The sequence below is a fragment of the Mustela nigripes genome, chromosome 15 (genome assembly GCF_022355385.1).
Source record: "Mustela nigripes isolate SB6536 chromosome 15, MUSNIG.SB6536, whole genome shotgun sequence".
NCBI classification, from domain to species: Eukaryota; Metazoa; Chordata; class Mammalia; order Carnivora; family Mustelidae; genus Mustela; species Mustela nigripes.
This window is the reverse complement of record NC_081571.1, coordinates 13,994,725-14,008,940: the sequence shown is the minus strand read 5'-3', so window position 1 is coordinate 14,008,940 and position 14,216 is coordinate 13,994,725. Positions and strand designations below refer to the sequence as shown.

General features: G+C 38.3%; 1 protein-coding gene across 4 annotated transcripts in view; it reads right to left on the bottom strand.

Annotated features, from left to right (window-relative positions):
• The window catches only part of FRY (FRY microtubule binding protein), a 439,393-nt gene that overhangs the window by 133,208 nt on the left and 291,969 nt on the right, over positions 1 to 14,216 (bottom strand). For all 4 annotated transcript variants that reach the window (XM_059378057.1, XM_059378054.1, XM_059378056.1 and 1 more), the window contains 4 exons: positions 7,450 to 7,553; positions 6,869 to 6,977; positions 5,125 to 5,211; positions 257 to 428 (listed from right to left, as the gene is read on the bottom strand). In XM_059378057.1, coding sequence (XP_059234040.1) covers positions 257 to 428; positions 5,125 to 5,211; positions 6,869 to 6,977; positions 7,450 to 7,553 — 472 coding nt within the window. The remainder of the gene's footprint in view (positions 1 to 256; positions 429 to 5,124; positions 5,212 to 6,868; positions 6,978 to 7,449; positions 7,554 to 14,216) is intronic.

Below are 14,216 nucleotides of genomic sequence, written 5' to 3'. Positions count from 1 at the left end.
TAATCAATATTAGGAATTTGAAAAGACCAAAGATAAAAGTCTAACATTTAAATGGCAAAATGTTTACCAGGAAGTTCCAGGAAGTTTAAAGGGCAGTAAAACAAAGCACAGCATGAATCAATCAAAACAATGTTGGAATGTCCTACCAGTTACTTCTATTAAATTTTTTTAACAGTGTATCTCACTGAGGGTAATGATCCTCTGGTCATTATAAGGACTTCACAAGGCCCAGCTCTAACAAAACTTTGAGACCCACCTATCATTTTGGCTTCTTCTTCAGTTAGCGTTTTACTCAGATACGTTTTCTTCACTCTCAATGTGTTTCCTGAAGGGAGAACAGCTCCTGTCACTGGCATGGGAGGCTCACCATCTTTCTGCTGCAAGCTATCCGCTATTACTAAGAAGGCCCGTAAACCAATGTTCATTCTCTGTAAGAGATAATGTGTTCACGATAAAAAGAAAAACCCATTATAGTTGCATTAAACAATCAGTCTTTGAGAGAACTTAGCACGGCTTGCTATCTACATTAGTATGAGAAAGTAATTTAAAAGGCAAAAGACTTTAGGTCAAACCTACGAACCTAAAATTATGTTTCTGTCACTGTTTGTTGGCACACTACTAGAAAACCAGCAGAAAGATTTTTGCTCTACTTGGAGGGTATATGTTTGAGATGATCATACTCATGCTGTTTTGGTGCACTTCAAATGCAAAGGCAGCCATCTTCTGGAGCAGCTGCAGCTAAAGTAAACTGAGGTAAACTAGGGACTCATAGATCTCCTGGATGGAGAGAGATGCCACATGTGTTAATTCACAAAGACCAAATAAAAACAACAGGAATTCCAACTGTGAATCACAAAACACAGACGGTCTGCTCTGAATTGCGGGATGATGACTCTTGATTCAAAAAGACTGGTAAGTTTGAAAATGAATTTTAAAAATTCCATGCCGCTGAACTTGTTACTGATAAAACACATGGGCTTCAAAGAAGAAATGCCATTCTGAACCAGATCATTATCTTCCTCTGGCTCAGGTAAGGGATAATACTGGCTCTGAAAGATGACTCGGTGAGATAGTTGCTACCAGTAACAATGTCTTAAAATGTCAGAAGGTACTAAAACATCTGTATTTCCTTAACAGCCATGTGTAACACATTTATACTCATATTTTCATCAAGTAATATGTGAAAACATATTATAGGAAGTAATAAGTTTCCAAAGTAGGCTCCTATCTAAAGCAGAAAATAAAACTTATTACTATCAACAAGATAATCTACTGAGTCCCTAAAAGGTATCCAGAATTGTTCATTAAATTGACCATTTTAAAATAGCCTTGCTAGGAATGTATAATTTTTAAAATAGCCTTGCTAGGAACGTATAATTATTCCCATTTTTCAGGTGAAGTAGGTAGAAAGCCAAACTTCCAAGTCAGGTTTGTCCAAACTGTCTATTCTGTGGTATATAATTATATTCTATAACAAAAAATAATGTTGTATTCATTTTGAAGCTGTTCAGGCCCCAAGGAAAGATGATATTTCAGCTAGGACTTGAACATCTGTACTGATGCAATGTGTACTTTCTGATTTCATAGCCTTTAATAATATTCTCTCCCTCGTTTCTAGAATGAAAGAGCATTAACTTTAAAATAATTAACTAGGCATGAAAGTCCATTCATTTCCTCATTTATTTTAGTAGTTCATGAAATGCCTTCTAGGCTTGTGTATTCTTCTCAAGACATAGCACTGTTTTGGGTGAGGAAGTAGAATGTTCAACTCAGGAAAGGCAATATCAGTAGAAGAGCCATGGATTGACAGAAATGGTCAAGCCTCAATTATTTGCAAGTGGTATAACCAGTTTATGAACCACCCCAGCCCGTTGTCTCAGCTTTCCTTCTCTCAGGATAACACTAAGTGCAGAAGTAATTGGGATAGTTAGGGACACATATTTTTTACGTCATCTCATAAACAATTCCTTTTTGTATTTTATATAGTTCTGCATTGTACTACTCCCTTTTTATTATCTGTCTGGTCTTAAGAAATTATTTAACTTTCCGAAGTCCAAGTTTCAGCTTTCTTTCTGTAAAAGGAGGGTAACAATACCTATTGATCATACAGGGCTATGGTGAAGATTAGTGCTCTTGCTGGTAATTATATATTTGTAGGTTAGAATCTCTATTTTTTATTATTTTTATTTATTATTATTATTTTTTTAATTTATTTGAGAGAGAAAGCATGAGAAAGGGGAGGGTCAGAGGGAGAGACAGACTCCCTGCTGAGCAGGGAGCCCTATGCGGGACTCAGTCCTGGGACTCCAGGATCATGACTTAACCTAAAGGCAGTGGCTTAACCAACTAAACTACCCAGGTGTCTCTAGAATCTCTCAAGTTTATTGAGACATAATTCACACAGAGTAACACACACTTTTTTGTTGTTGTTGTATGGTTCTTTGAATTCTGAGAAACCTATATGGTCAGGTAAAACTGCCGTCAAAGTCAAGATATAAAATTATTTCCAATATCCCAGAAAGTTCCCTTGTGCCTCTTTACAGTCAGTGGACACCCCCCCAACCCAGCATCTGACAATCGTTGTCTAATTTCTGCCTGATAGTTTTGCCTTTTCCAGAACGGAATCAAACAGTACATAGCCTTTGTGTTTTGCTTCTTTCATTTAATGTCAAGCTTTTGCGATGTTGTTGCAAAATCAGTAGTGTGTCCCTGTTCACTGCTGAATAGTATTCCACTGTAGTATAGTATTCCACTGTATTAAGGATGTCTGACTTGTTATGAACTTAGTTGTTGAATGTTAATTCCTCTCCTATTTTTAGTGGCTGTCACTAAGTTGCTATAAATATCCATACACACCCTTTTGGACTTTTGGAGTTTTAATATCTCCAGGATAAATGCCTTGGGGTATAAAAGTTGGATCCTATGGTAAGTAAGTGTATATTTAACCTTAAAAGAAATTTCCAAACTGTTTTCTAAAATGATTGTGTATTTCTGCATTCTCACCAAAGTAGTATGAAATTCCAAATGCTCTAAGTCTTTCTCAGTACATCTCACTGTGGTTTTAACTTGCATTTCCACAATGGTTAACAATGTGGAACATCTTTTCATAAGTTTTTCGGTCATTTGTATTTCTTCTTCGGGGAACAGGCTCTTCATTTCACCCATTTAAAAAACTGGGTTGTTTATTTTTCCACTGTTGAATTGTAAGAGGTCTTCATATTCTGGGTACAAATGCCTTACCAATATGTGTTTTACAAGTATTTTTGCCCAGTCAGTGGCTCTATGCTTATTTAATAACAGTATTTATTAAAGTGCAGACATTTTTAATTTTGATGACGTTTATCAATTTTTCTCTTTTGTAATTTATGATTTTTGTGTCCTAAGAAATTTTCACCCAACCAAAGTCACAAAGATTTTTATCCTCTGTTTTCTTCTAGAAGATTTACAATGTTGGATTCTACCTTTAGGTTTATGATTCATTTTGACTTAATTTTTGCTCACTGTGCAAATTATGGGCTGAATTTCATTATTTTGCAAGTGGCTATCCAATGGTCCAGCACCATTCCTTGAAAAGACGACACTTTTTATTCATCGAAACAGCTTCAAACTGTTGTTGAAAACAAACTGACCATCGATGCATAGATCTTTTTCTGGATTCTCTGTTCTGTTCCATTGGTCTTTACATTACCTCTTCGGCCAGAATGATACTACTAGAGCTTTATAGTAAGTTTTGAAACCAGGACATGCTAGTCCTCCAATTTTCTTTTTTTTCTGAATTATTCTAGCTCCTGATAGTTTCCACATAACTTTTAGAATGATTTTATTGATTTCTACATAAAATGCTATAGGGATTTTAATTGGGATTATTATTGGCTTTAGAGTTTAATACATAGATTAATTTGGGGACAACTGAGCTTTTTGCAATCTTAAATATTTCAGTCTACAAACAGTATTTCTCTCCATTTATTTTGGTTGTCTATGATTTTTCTCAAAGTTTTTTAGTTTGCAGTATATAAACCTTATACATAATTTGTTAAATTTATTGAGTTTTTGTTTTCATTGCTATTGTAAGTTGTTCAATTTCTATTTTTCATTACCATAATATAAAAATACATTGTTTTTATATATTTATCTTTTTTTTTTTCAAGTAGGCTCCACACACAACATCACAACCCTGAGATCAAGAAGTCGCATGTTGTTTTGACTGAGCCAGCTTGGAAGTCCCTATATTCTTATCTTGTAACCTACAAACTTTCTAAAAGGATTTGTTAATTATTGTTTTCGGTAGATTCTTTGATATTTTCTACATAGGCAATCATGTTGTTGGTGAATAAAGAGTTTTATTTCTTCATTCCCATTCCATATGCCTTTTATTTCTTCTTTTTGCCTCTGGGACTCACCAGGACCCCAGGTCCATGTAATTTTAGGTCAAGGCAAGAATGAGAGAAATGGATGACCTAGAAACTTCTCACAGATGAGTAAATTCTTATGATGAGGAGGATGCATATAGGAAACCATCTTAGTCTGAACTAAAATGAGACATGTAACTGGAAACTATTTAACTATGGTGGGACACTATAGACTTCGTAGTAAGAGAATCCTTTACATCTCCAGGCCTTGTTCCACAAGCTATTTCCAAAATATTATTTAAGACACAAATTGCATATATCCCTTGAGAAGCTGTGCCCTAAAACATATTAGATCAAGTGTGTGAGTCTGCTTTATAGACTCTTCTCCCCCTTGTGTGTGTTATTTAGGGGGGTCATAAATATGCCTTTAAGCTTCTAATTAACAACTACTGATAAACTCTCCCATAACCCTATAAGCCCAAGAGAAATGGAAGAAGATACTCAAACATCTTTTTGTAGTTTTGAACATTAAAACCCCCAAATTTCCAACTGCTCTGCACAAAGAGGGTATCTAATCACTGACTGAAGTCTATTCATTCAAAACCTGACTTCTGAAATTCCATTATCCATACTATTTAGTCACATAACATGGACAGAAACAAACAGAAGACTTTTTAGAGAAATGTCCTTTGTCCTTTTCCCCAAAGTTGTGAAGTAAAGGTATGGCTCTGTCCATACATGCTCTGTTGCAAGTACATAAAAGGATCATTCATACCTCTGGATTGAGACTGAAAGCTTTTGCTGGTTTTCCCACACAAAGAAAATCAAAAATAATTTCTTTCATTGCAAAATCTAAACGTTCCTGTAGTGAAAAAGAGAAAACAAAACAAAGATGTTAAAATACAAGTTCAATGCAAAATGTCTATTTTTATTCTAAGCACCAAACAGGTGGCTGCTAAAAGAAGCAAGACACTGCTCAATTTCGTGCATCAAGAGAAACCCTGTAGGAAGACCGTGCCCACTGGAAGCTTGGGTGAAGCTGCCTCTGTTTTCATGGGTTGTGCAAGGATGCTTTCATTATATAATATGTGGAATTAGCCTCTAGAGCATGGAATGGCTAACGACAAAACAAAAACAGAAGCAAATCCCCCCAAAATGAGAACCCCAAACACCATGGAGGCTTATCCATAGTCTCAATACTTCCTCCTTGTGTAGCAAATGCTGATAACTTCTTGAAACTCAGTTTAAAATGTATTTTTAGAAATACCACTGCAAAATGACCATTTTCTCTTATCCTCTAACATTTCAAATCCCTTGGCTCATATTTTAATGGACAATTCTGCAAGTGAAGTGAATAATCAACAAATAAGATATGCAATGGTACTTAAGTAGGGAAGCATAAGATGGATGCTAATAGCTAGAGACAGTGGCCACTATGATAGGACAGGTTCAATTTACATGACATAGTCCAGAATAATCAAAGTACATTCTCAGCCACATGATAACTATATGCAGAAAAATCACATTAATTCATCTGCCTGCAAAGCAAGGAATGTCTTTTCCCTAAGTGCACATATTACAGAGGCATCTCATTATACCAAACACACAGAGAGATATCTAATATTAAGTCGTCTGTGAAGTAACAACTGAACCTTATATCTTTAAATCAGTATCAATTGTACCTAACAGTAATTTCATGCCTATAATTTCTCCTTATCCACATGGCATTCTGAAGTACAGCAGGCAAGAATCTCGCCTACATTCTACAAATAAAGAAACAGAAGAAAGAGGTTCTCTGACTTGTGAACGGTACGGAGCTGGCTTGTGGCAGAGGATGAATGGGAAAAATGATCTTTTCCCCTTGTTCTGTAAATGGTAAGGAAGTCAAAGGTGGAACATAACAATTCACCCACAAAGTGTTTTAAAAAGTAAAAATTTTGGGTCTATAACGTAAACTAAATACTAAAAACCATGTTTATTATTATTGGACCCAATTTTAACGGAAATTAATACCTGCAAAGTTCTTAGAAAAGTTCTTGGCAAAGAGTAAGTGCTTAAGAAATGCTAATATTCCTATTTCACTCTTCTTTCTCACAGGGTGAAAGAACATTTTTATTTACTCTTCAAATTTCACAAAATCATCTTTTGATTTCCTCCAAACATCACACGCCTTGCTTCCTCCTGACTTGCAGAATCCAGAGCTGAGAATCATGACAAAACTGGGACTAGGAGTCAAGAGACCCTTTTACTAATAGGCTCTGTGACTTTAGATGTCTCACCCAAACTCTGTCTCTCAGTTCCGTCATTTGTCAAATGCTGAAAACATTTGACGTACACGTCACTATTTGTTTGGAAGAAAAAAAAAAAGCCATGTGTGAAAACACTCACAAAACCATTCTGAAAACTCTTTACACATAAGGTACTACTTTAAACTCTTCATCTGGTAGTACTTCCTAGGAAAGAGACTGGCTACTTGAAGGCAATTAGATCACTCCCACTGCCAGAAGCTTCTCCATTACCTGGGCAATGAACTGGATGATTTTCACAAAGATGTTCAGAGGCATATCCCTTGGCACCACACCACGGGACCCTTTGGGGAAAAGTGTTGTGATGATGGTTATAAGACGGCTGAAAGATAGGAAGAAAAAAAGAGAAGACAAGCAAGATTGGCTGAGCTCCAGTTCTGTAAGGGAAAATGGCAGATGTTTCATCTTATCTATGTATCAGAGAGAATTCGGAAAAAGAAAACAAACCACTTCATCCCTTTCCATTAGCATAATTACTCTATGAAAAGTTTTCTGCAAAACTAAGGGCAGTTGGAAAATAAAAGCCATTTGCTTTGCTAACATGGTGAATGCAGTCTTGGACATGGAGCCTCTTGATCCCGGTAGAGGCTGAAATTTCTGTTAACAGCTGCTGAGCAATGACTAAGAAAAGCTTGAAAATGTCTTTACCACTTATATCTTTTAGAAACTGTCAACTTTGAATGGTTACTAGTTTGGTTAGTATAGGTAGCAATAAAAATAAATCACCTCATTGGCTGAAAAATGGTTACCATTAACTCAGGGATGTAGTTAATTAACCAAAACCAGCTCCTTACCTCTGAGTGGCTGTGTTGCTTTCACATTTAATTCGAATCATGTAAACCCAAAGTAATCTGTACAGAGATTCCAGTGCAACTCGAGCCATCTTGGGGTCTTTATTCTATGACAGAAACCAAGATGTAAGATAGCATTAGATTTAAGATTTAATTTTAAGCTTAAGTGGAAAAAAAAAAGATTAAATGGTAATATATGGAGAATACTTTTTCTGAATTCCTAGACATGCAGGGCCCCTATGAGGCACCTGAATCCTTTGGGATTTGTGGGGTACGTGACTTCAGGTGCCCATTGGGTAAATAATCTATGAGGAAGGATCTAAATGGTCATGAGGGCAGGACAGAGTAGTTCAGGGGGAAATCATGTCACTCTCTCCTTTGCCATATGAATGCTTGAAATTGTCTTCTTCCTCCAGCCCTAGGAAGCCTGTATTCTCTAGCATTAAGAGAGAATCAATGTTCTCTGTCTATAATTGATTATGCTCTTTTTGCTTTGATTCCCGAAACTTCCCAGGTCCTCATCTAATTACTCATAAATATTTATGGAGATGAATGTATACTAAGCAGGGTGTTAGGACATGGGATATAGAGATAAAAGATAATCCCCTTCCTTAAGTTGTTCACAACCTCTGGTGGATGAGAGATAGATAATAAGCAATCAACTCTTAAGGCAGTAGAAAAAACTGGTAGGGAGAGGAGCTAGAGAATGGAAAGAAGAGTAAGCGATGGAAAACTTAAGGAGGGTCAGGAAAAATTTCCAGGGACAGATGAAAACTCAGATGAACTTTAATTCATTCATTTACTCATGTGTTCATTCAACCAAACATCTGAGTGGCTACAGTGGGCCAGGTCCTGTGTTTGGCACAGTGTGAAACTGTGAACAGTGTAGAAAGATGATGGGAATAGGGAACACTTGGAAACTAAGAGAGCTGGAGAAGATGGGTCATGTTTGAGAACCTGGGAACAATTCATACATCAGAGCATGGGGCCAGGTGAAAGAGTAGAGGTTGATGAGGTCTGGGAGGAAGGCAGGGGTCCCATCTGGGACCCCACTTGCCATGATTACTAAAAAGACCAGGGTTCTTATGAGGTGACGGGACACCACTAAGATCAAGGAGACCACGGAAGAAGATCCTGCATACAGTGTGGGGAAAGGAGCAGAGGCGGGCAGACCAGCTATGGCAGAGATGCTGGCTTCCAGGCAATAACAAGCCATAGAGGAAAGAATTGATCCTTTCCCCACTGCCCATCTTACCCTAATTATATTCCTCTTGATTTAAAAATCACGGGTTGGGTGGTTTATCTGATGCCTGTGGGATCCAGGCAACATTTCTTGGCAGGGCATAACTGACCGATCAATATGTGGTTTCTGCCTCCTTTTCCTCTAGTCTCCTACAAGCTCCCTAAACTCTAGCTAGACCATGTTCATTCCATTTCCATGTCAGGAGTGGGTATCTTTTTTTTTTTAATATTTTATTTATTTGATAAGAAAGAGAGAGCATGCACAAGCAGTGGGGAGCGGAAGGCAGAGGGAGAAGGAGAAAGAGGCTCCCTATTGAGCAGGGAGCCCAATGTGGGGTTCCATCCCAGGACCCTGGGATCATGACCTGGGACGAAGGCAGATGCTTAATGAACTAAGCCACCCAGGCACCCCTGGGTGAACCCTACCCCTTCACAGTCTACTTGAATGTCCCTCCTTTGTGCAGACTCTCTGGTTCCTCCCCAGTCCTCAACCCCATCCCACTAAAGCTAATTATTCTGTCCTGAGTGTCTTCTGACCTTCATACAACCTCTAGCATACAACCTTATTTAGATGTCCAAAAGGAAGGGGAATTGTTTACCTTGACATCTATTACAATTTCCAGCATTCTTCAGGGGGTCGATAAATGTGTGCTGAACAGTATTTAAATGTCACTCTTAACTTTCTTACAGGTTTTTTGCTTTTATGTGACTTTTCCACCCTTACTCATTTTTTTTATCTTGTCATAATTGCTTTAGCTCTTTTATTCTTAGTGTAGATAATTTAGATACTGATTTTTATAGAATTCATAAGTGTTTAGATAAAGTTCATTTCTAGACTATTTATGTAAATAAATTCTATGGAAAAAGCAATTAAGAATTTTTTTAGCTTTAGGAGAAATAGAATAAAATTTTGGTGTGATCATTATAAAATTCTAGATTTCTACATGCTTTCAGGTCTGTTCTTAGAGTTTGTTTTATTAGTCTGTCTATTCACAGGCCAATTAATATCAATTAAGTTTTGAGGCTTTAAAATGTGTTTTATTACCATATTGTGCACCAGAAACCAGTATTATACTGTTATATTAAGTAACTGGAATTTAAATAAGAACTTAAAAAAATAAAACAAATGTGTTTTATTATCTGGTATGGACTATCTTCCATCCTCCACTAGTTTCTTTTTTTTCTTTTTCTTTTTAAAGGGTTTTATCAGATATTTTCCCATGTTTATTCTTTCAAATAAACTTTATAACTACTTTTCCAGCTGTAGGAAGAAAAAGACCACAACTTTCTAAAGCATATACTGATATATAAAGAATTACAATTTGCCTGTTTGATTTGCATGCTTGGTTATATAAATGAAGTTTAAGTAAACTACTAAACTGATAAAGTTACATTTAAAATATTCTGTCATTAAAAAACTTGGGGAATTCTAATTATCCTTACTCCAATCCCTCCAACTTAGTAAATGTCTCTGATGTGCTTACATGGTGGTTAAATGCAGACTCTAGGCACACACTGCCTGGGTTTGAATCCATCCTTGCTCTGCAATTTATTAGTGGTGTGGTCAGCCTCAGGGAAGCTCCTCATAGGAACATTGAGAATTAAATGAGCTAATGCATATAGGATATTTAGCACTGTTCTTGTCCATAGTAACTATTATTACATACAAAGCACCAGGATCTAGCAGCAAACATGCTCTGATTTGGGGGAGCTTCCATTCCAGTAGAGATGTTTCTTCCTTTGTTAATTTCTCTATATTAGTATATGTATTTTATATTTTGCATAGTGTATCATTCAAAATTCTCTCATGTGCTTTATCTCATACTGTGAATCATGATGGGGTAGGGCAAACATCACCTAAGCTTTATTAAGGAGATTAACAGAGATCTCTAGTTTAAACAATTCATAGTGCTGGCTTCTGTTTAATTTCAATTTTTTTTCCATTTTATTTTATTTCCTTTCAGTGTTCCAAAATTCATTGTTTATGCACCACACCCAGTGCTCCATGCAATATGTGCCCCCCTTAATACCCGCCACCAGGCTCACTTATCTCCCCACTACCCTCCCCTCCAAAACCTTCAGTTTGTTTCTCAGAGTCCACAGTCTCTCATGGTTCTTCTCCCCCTCTGATTTCCCACATCTCACTTCTCCTCTCCTTCACCCAATGTCCTCTGTGTATGTTCCACAAGTAAGTGAAACCATATGATACTTGACTCTGCTTGACTTATTTCACTCAGCTTAATCCCCTCTAGTCCCGTCCATGTTGATACAAAAGTTGGGTATTCACCCTTTCTGATGGAGGCACAACGCTCCATTGTATATATGGACCACATCTTCTTTATCCATTCGTCCACTGAAGGGCATCTTGGTTCTTTCTGCAGTTTGGCAACTGTGGCCATTGCTGCTATGAACATTGGGGTACAGGGGGCCCTTCTTTTCATTACATCTGTATCTTTGGGATAAATACCTAGTAGTGCAATTGCAGGGTCATAGGGTAGCTCTACTTTTAATTTCTTAAGGAATCTCCACACTGTTTTCTAAAAGGGCTGCACCAACTGACATTCCCACCAACAGTGTAAGAGGGTTCCCCTTTCTCCACATCCTCTCCAATACACATTGTTTACTGTCTTGTTAATTTTGGTCATTCTAACTGGTGTAAGGTGGTATCTCAAAGTGGTTTTGATTTGAATCTCCCTGATGGTAATGATGATGAACATTTTTTCATGTGTCTGTTAGCCATTTGTATGTCTTCTCTGGAGAAGTGTCTGTTCATGTCTTCTGCCCATTTTTTGATGTGATTATCCATTTTGCGTGTTGAGTTTGAGGAGTTCTTTATAGATCTTGGTGTTAGCCCTTTGTCTGTAGTGTCACTTGAGAATTCTATGGGTTGCTGCTTTGTTTTATTGACTGTTTCCTTTGCTGTTCAGAAGATTTTGATCTTGAAGAAGTCCCAAAAGTTCATTTTTGCTTTTGTTTCCTTTGCCTTTGGAGACATATCTTGAAAGAAGTTGCTGCTTCCCCAGAGTCTAAAGAGCCAAGTGGCTGACTTAAGTTTTCACTTTGTACTTGATTTTTAGCATTTCAAGGTGATATCACTGATCACCACAATCCCTCTTCAAATGCTTTTTTTTTGCCCCTCTTCCATTCCTGGCATTGTCAAATGATATTCTTAAACTGCACCCATGACCATTTACTTCCCCACATTTAAAGTCCTTGAGTGGCTTCTAATCACTTCCTGGACATGACCAAATTCCATGATGTGGTACAGGAGGGGCCTTTGGCAATTTGGCTTCTCCATTACTACCTTCTACCTCCACCTTGGGCTTGGTGCATTACATGCCATTATACCTCTTCTGCAATTTCCTAAATGCCTTGAACACTTTCCTACTCCTGGTATATTTGGAAAATGTCTACTCTCTGGCAAGATTCAAGTAGGTGTCATCTCTTTTATTAAATTCCCTACTATTACAACCACTATGTATCCACCCCAGAAAGATTGCCAAGGGCCTCTGCTCTCTGCTTCCAGAATGCTGTTCTATCCCTTTACTTGTATATTTCTTAGCAGACAGCGAACTCCAGAATTCTGGTTTGTTCATTTTTGTGCCCTCATTGATTGCCAAACAGGAGATTATGAATAAATACCAGTTTTAAAAAAGCAGACTGTGAGTAGTAGCAAACAACTTGACCACAAGTAGGCAGAGAGGCAGGCAGAGAGAGACAGAGGAGGAAGCAGGCCCCCTGCTGAGCAGAGAGCCCGATGCGGGACTCGATCCCAGGACTCTGAGATCATGACCTGAGCCGAAGGCAGCGGCTTAACTCACTGAGCCACCCAGGCGCCCCACAAGACTTCTTTATATAGAAGTTATATAAGGAGGCAGTTCAAGAAAGTGACATGGAATGATCCTTAAATCACGAGGACACAACCAATTAATAGCTACATATGGAATAATTCCCTCTGGAAAGAACCCGAGTACTGGCTGAACAGCTACTTTTACATCAAGGAATAAAAGGGCCACAGGAAGATAGGCAGGAGAGGCAGTTACACAATCTTGACAAAACCCCACCATAAGCGTGGTGACACAACATGAAGAGCGGTCTCAGTGAGGAGCATGGAGTTTGCACCCCACATTAGCCACCCCATATCTTAGGAACTGCAGCAGGGAAATGAGTCCCCAAAATGTGTGACTTTGAAAACCAGCAGGGCTTACATCCAGGAGAGCCATAAGGCTATAGGGAAAGAGATTCTGCTCTTAAAAGCCTCAGATGCAGATACACTCTCCCTGGGACAAGTACAAAATCAGCAGTTTGAGAAGAGCCTAGCCCATATGTGAAGAAGATAAAGTTGCTAATATTAAGGCATCTGCTAGAAGAGCAAAAGCCTGTTAGGACTCTGCACAGGGATGGAGGGACTGGTGGGTAATATTTTTACATTTGCTCTTTTTTTTTTTTTTTTTTTTATTTATTTATTTGTCATAGAGAGAGAAGCGAGAGCAAGCACAGGCAGACAGAGTGGCAGGCAGAGGCAGAGGGAGAAGCAGGCTCTCTGCCAAGCAAGGAGCCCGATGTGGGACTCGATCCCAGGACGCTGGGATCATGACCTGAGCCGAAGGCAGCTGCCCAACCAACTGAGCCACCCAGGCGTCCCTTTACATTTGCTCTTAATGTTGCTGGTGGCGGCACTGGGTAGTAATATTTTTGTACTCTCACTGTAACTGACCAGTGCCAAGGCCCACCTCCCATGCCACTGCCTTGGGCTTGACCCCTTGTGTTGTTCCCATAACCCTGTACCTGGCACTCGTGACTTGCCAAAGCCACCAGGAATGCAGAGCCCACACAGGGGATGCCCTGGAGTGCCAGGCTCTGGTGGCCAGGGGGACTGTATTTCTGGGCTCTATGAATCTTAAACAACCGGATAGACAGTTCCAGAGACACCCAAGAGCTAGGGCAATGCTAATCAATAAGGTTCATTGTTTACATAGGGCCACCTCTCTAATACTGGGAGAGACAGCTATTTTGCCTAACACATAAAAACAAACATAGAGAGTCAAGCAAAATGAGGAAACAGAGGAATATGTTCTAAACAAAAGAACAAGCTAAAAACCCCCTGGGGGGAGGACTTTAATTAAATGGAGATAAATAATTTGCCTGATAAGAAGTTAAGTGATGGTCATAAAGAAGCTCACTGTACTCGGGAAAAGAATGGAAGCACAGAAAGATTTCAACAAAGAGACAGAAAAGATTAGAAAATACCAAATGAAGTCACAAGCTGAAGAATACAATAACTTAAATGAAAAATACACTGAAAGTTTTAACAGCAGACTAAATGAAGAAGACAAAAGAATTAGTGATCTGGGCGACAGGGCAACAGAACTTAACCAAACAGGAAAGCAAAAAGAAAAAAAATTAAACAAGAAAACAAACATTCCTTAAGAGACCTGTAAGACAACATCAAGAAGAATAACATTCTGATTACAGGGCTTCCAGAGGGAGAGAGAGAGAAAGGGGTAGAAAACTTATTTAAAGGAATA